The 4,005-nt window shown below is 38.4% G+C and overlaps 1 protein-coding gene across 34 annotated transcripts in view; it reads right to left on the bottom strand.

The window, feature by feature from the left end:
• Window positions 1-4,005, bottom strand: part of LOC111867987 (protein abrupt) — a 203,956-nt gene that overhangs the window by 165,677 nt on the left and 34,274 nt on the right. For all 34 annotated transcript variants that reach the window (XR_004513390.1, XM_023858261.2, XM_023858262.2 and 31 more), the window contains exon 5: window positions 3,347-3,406. Coding sequence is in view for 33 of the 34 variants with exons in the window: in XM_023858261.2 (XP_023714029.1) it covers window positions 3,347-3,406 (60 nt within the window). In the remaining variant the exon portion in view is untranslated. The remainder of the gene's footprint in view (window positions 1-3,346; window positions 3,407-4,005) is intronic.

Here is a 4,005-nt window from a genome sequence, read left to right as displayed (position 1 = left end):
ACATGAGGAGAAAACGTCCAGAGAAGTGGCGCACAAACGACTGGTACTCCACCATGACAACGCACGACCGCATACGGCTTACATTGTGCAGGGATTTTTGGGTAAAAACAAGATGGCAGTTGTTCCTCACCCACCGTACTCGCCAGACTTAGCTCCATGCAACTGCTTTCTCTTTCCCAAGATGAAAATCAAGTTGAAGGGGCGAAGATTTGATACAGTTGAGGAAATTCAAGCAGAAACACAGACGGTACTAAACACCCTAACAAAGAAAGACTTCCAGGATGCATTTGAAAAGCGGCAGAAACGCTGGGATCGGTGTATGCACTCCAAAGGGGACTACTTTGAAGGTGATGGTGCAGAATAAGATCTAGGTAAGATGTAATAGTTTTTATTAATATATTTCGGGAACTTTTGGATTGCACCACGTAATACAGAAAACTACCTTAGTGCCATCTGTGAACGATGATGAAAATAAGATGCCTGAGACAAGCAAAAGCATATGGGTATGACGCATTACTGCTAAGTACAGAAAACTTTGTCATCAATCTCACCAGACATTCCCACATACTGGGTTAAAATCCACCTTCCCATGGTCAGTGATGGATAATGTTGATCAAGTTTAATCCAAAGCTACTTTTCTTTTAAGAAACTTCATCACATTCATGAAACTATGAACCTGAAACTGGATTCTAAAGACAATAACATGTAGATAGCAATGAGCAGATGTTATCTACCTTCTTGGTTTATTTAACCACACTCTTGTCAACTCAACAGATCAAATATATAAGGGCAGTCATCCACATTTGTTTTCACGTGGCATATAGCAATGATGATGAGTTGGGAAATTATCATGTCACAGCACGATCAATCAGTTTCATGTTATCCTCTGGGAATCTGTTTTGCAGTTAAAAGAAGTGTTTACTGACACCATGTTTTCCATTTGAAAAGCCCAGGTTTCAGCAAGTTTTAGAAGAGGAAACAATGAGTGAAAATATGGGTTTATGCACGAGTTCAGGAATTTCAAGCACAGACAATAAAGATACGCCATCGTACTTCCAACAACTGACCCAAATGTCTGACTACAAGGAAGATTAAAGAAAAAAATACAAATGCAGGAAGTGTGAGAATATCCACCATTGAACTAACCATTATGGAAATGTGCTAAAACAGCACTGAAAATTCTCAGGAGTAAGATAAGGAAAACAAAATTTGCTTGCCTCTCTCAGCAAGTGTGATGGAAGAACCAAATCAGGTGAAGAATTGGGTGTTGCTAACAATGCATAACAGTTTCCCACAGCCATGTCATCTTTCTACTGGAAGAACTCATCATCCACCTAAAAATATGTAGTTCTGAAACAACCTTCCATCAGTTCCACGATGGCGTTGACCTGCAAGACAAACCATTCCGTGTCATCGTGTCTGATGACTTCTATGGCTTCAGTGCCTGTTAAATAAGTGAAAAGACTATCATTATCAAAGCTAACAAGGGTGTCTAGGGGTTGAAAGTTTACAGATTTCAACAACTGTAAGAAATGGTCAATTTTACTTAACGAAGGGTTCCAATATTCCAGCAAAAGGACTCAGTATGTTATGGAGAAAACCAACCAAGACATAGCAAGGGGAACCAATAGCACTCACTAAACGTGTCACAGAGAAATGTCTGGGTTGCGAATCTTGGGAAGACCATGTAGATGTAGATGTTTGCTGTGTTATGTTTTAGATCTGTAGGAAGAGTAGTTTTGTGTTCAGAAGGGATTTTCTGTACTTTCCTCTCAACCTTAGTTCTTGGATCCTTGGGCAAGGTTTCATAAACCCTGAACTCTAGCAAACTGTTCGACTTACACTTGTATTTGGATTCATCCAACAATACAGTTGTCTCTGTCTGCCTGAAGAATCCTAATATCTTTGTTAAGCCTCAAAGATTCCAAATCCTTTTTAGTGATGTTAGGCATGGAAGACTTATGCTTTCTAACATGAAGTATAGGCACAATCTCAGACATGATCTTCTAGAAAAATCACAATTAGCCCAACATGCCTGTGAACAGAGCAAGTTAGGACAATGCCTCCATTAGGCCATAACCACATCACTCATTGATTGATTCATTCATTCATTATTAGAGGGGGTAAGTTCCCCCATGCACTGCGACCAGTTGTTGATCTACTGTATGTCCCCATTTGATATTTTACCAGTCGCCATACCCTTCCGATACCGGTGCTTGCTATCAGCCCTGTTCAGCCCCTCTACTGGCAGAGGTACCCGATAATTAACCCATCTACCAGAGGCTTTGGAAACTACTTGGGCAGGAAACTTTTTACCTAATTTTGCTCAGAGGTCACCTAGAGACATGAGGATCTTTTACGTGCCGTAAATCTAGGACACAGGACCCACGGCTTAAATTCCCTCTTGGAGGACTTGTTCCCTGAATTTTTCCACCCTTAAAAATTCCACGATCTCCGCTGGGCTTGAACCCGCGTACCTTGAGTCATGAGGTGGGAACGTTACCCCTAGACTACAGAGGCCGCTATAACCACGTCACTCACATATCATCCCAACTGAACCATACACTCTGAAAGACTGATGTCATTAAATAACCCATGACAAAAAAGGCTATGTCATTATTCTAGCCATACCTACAACTTCGCTGTGTTAGCATTTCAGCCTTCTACTTTTGGTAACAAAATGACCTTGTGTCCATACGTAGCACATTTTCACAATGTATGAAAAATCATATACTCGGTTCATTCATTGGTGGGAGTTAGAAAATAGTGCAAAACAAGCTATTCATTTTCAGTTGCAAGTAACAAATTAGGATGATACGGAACTTAAAATAATATTCCTTCACTCATCTGGCAAATATCTAGAAAGACTAAAGCAAATTATGATTTTTTCGTATATTCAGTAATATATGATTTACATATACCACTAAATTCTATCAAAGAGAGTTCAGAGTGGCATTACAAGCAGTTTTTAGAATTGCAAAGGCCTCGAGATGAACTAGAGCAAAAAATGGATATAAGATGATAGTTATAGAACGTAACAGAATACAGATCTAATAAAATTTCTGGCTGGTGGGGAGAAGTGACTATTTAGTGCAATCAGCATTCTACTAAGCATTCTCAAGAGATTTCTAATACAGGTGTAAATCTTTTATATATTCATTACATAAATATTACATCTCACGTCCCATCAAGTGTTCAAAATCTATGCTTTTCCTTAAATGTTTATTTTTTTAAAGGACTGCTCTATGTTACTCTTGAATCTTATCCCAATCTAGAACATAAATTCTACTTAGAGAAGCACCATGGTAGAAGGCATAAAATTCTGAAAACTGTTAATTGTACTCACCCTGTAAGGAATCCTGTGACTGGTTCTCCCCTGATGGTCCTGGTTTCGCTAATATTTGACCTATAAAAAGAGGGTTCATTACTTACAAACAGCAAGATATCCCAAGATGTTTGCAACAATATATGAATCTTAACAGAGGAAAAGAATTATGATGATTCCCAGTCCCACAAAAAGAAAATCATAAAAGAATTTTAATACACTGCTTACATTTAAAACACACTTCAAAGTTTACAGTGATGCACACAAATTTTCGCATATTTCTGCATGCTGAATTTTAAAATATGCGTTGACAAGGGCAAACACGTTCAAAAAAATGGAGCAAAATCAAATTATTTACAGTAACTGGCAAAAAAAAACTTCCTAATTGTTTTATACGAAAAAACACACTAAAGTTAATGAGACAGCAAATATGCACAAACAGCAGAACAAATTGTGGCAGATCATGGTCTCAAAGTTCATTTACAGGTGCTGTACCATACTGGAGATTATTCTGCAATGGCACCATTATTACACACAGAAATCAGGACTGGAGATGACCATTACCTGCTTTTTTTTTAAGTGCAAGAGTCTGTTCCAGTGAGATCAACAAATTGAAGGGAGTGGGGAATCCCAACAGGAAAGATAAAGTGCCATAAAGAGTAATTAAATACCAATTAAGA

Source organism: Cryptotermes secundus, unplaced genomic scaffold (genome assembly GCF_002891405.2).
Source record: "Cryptotermes secundus unplaced genomic scaffold, Csec_1.0 scaffold508, whole genome shotgun sequence".
NCBI lineage: Eukaryota > Metazoa > Arthropoda > Insecta > Blattodea > Kalotermitidae > Cryptotermes > Cryptotermes secundus.
Note: the sequence above shows the minus strand (reverse complement) of the source record. Positions and strands in the feature narration are given on the sequence as shown.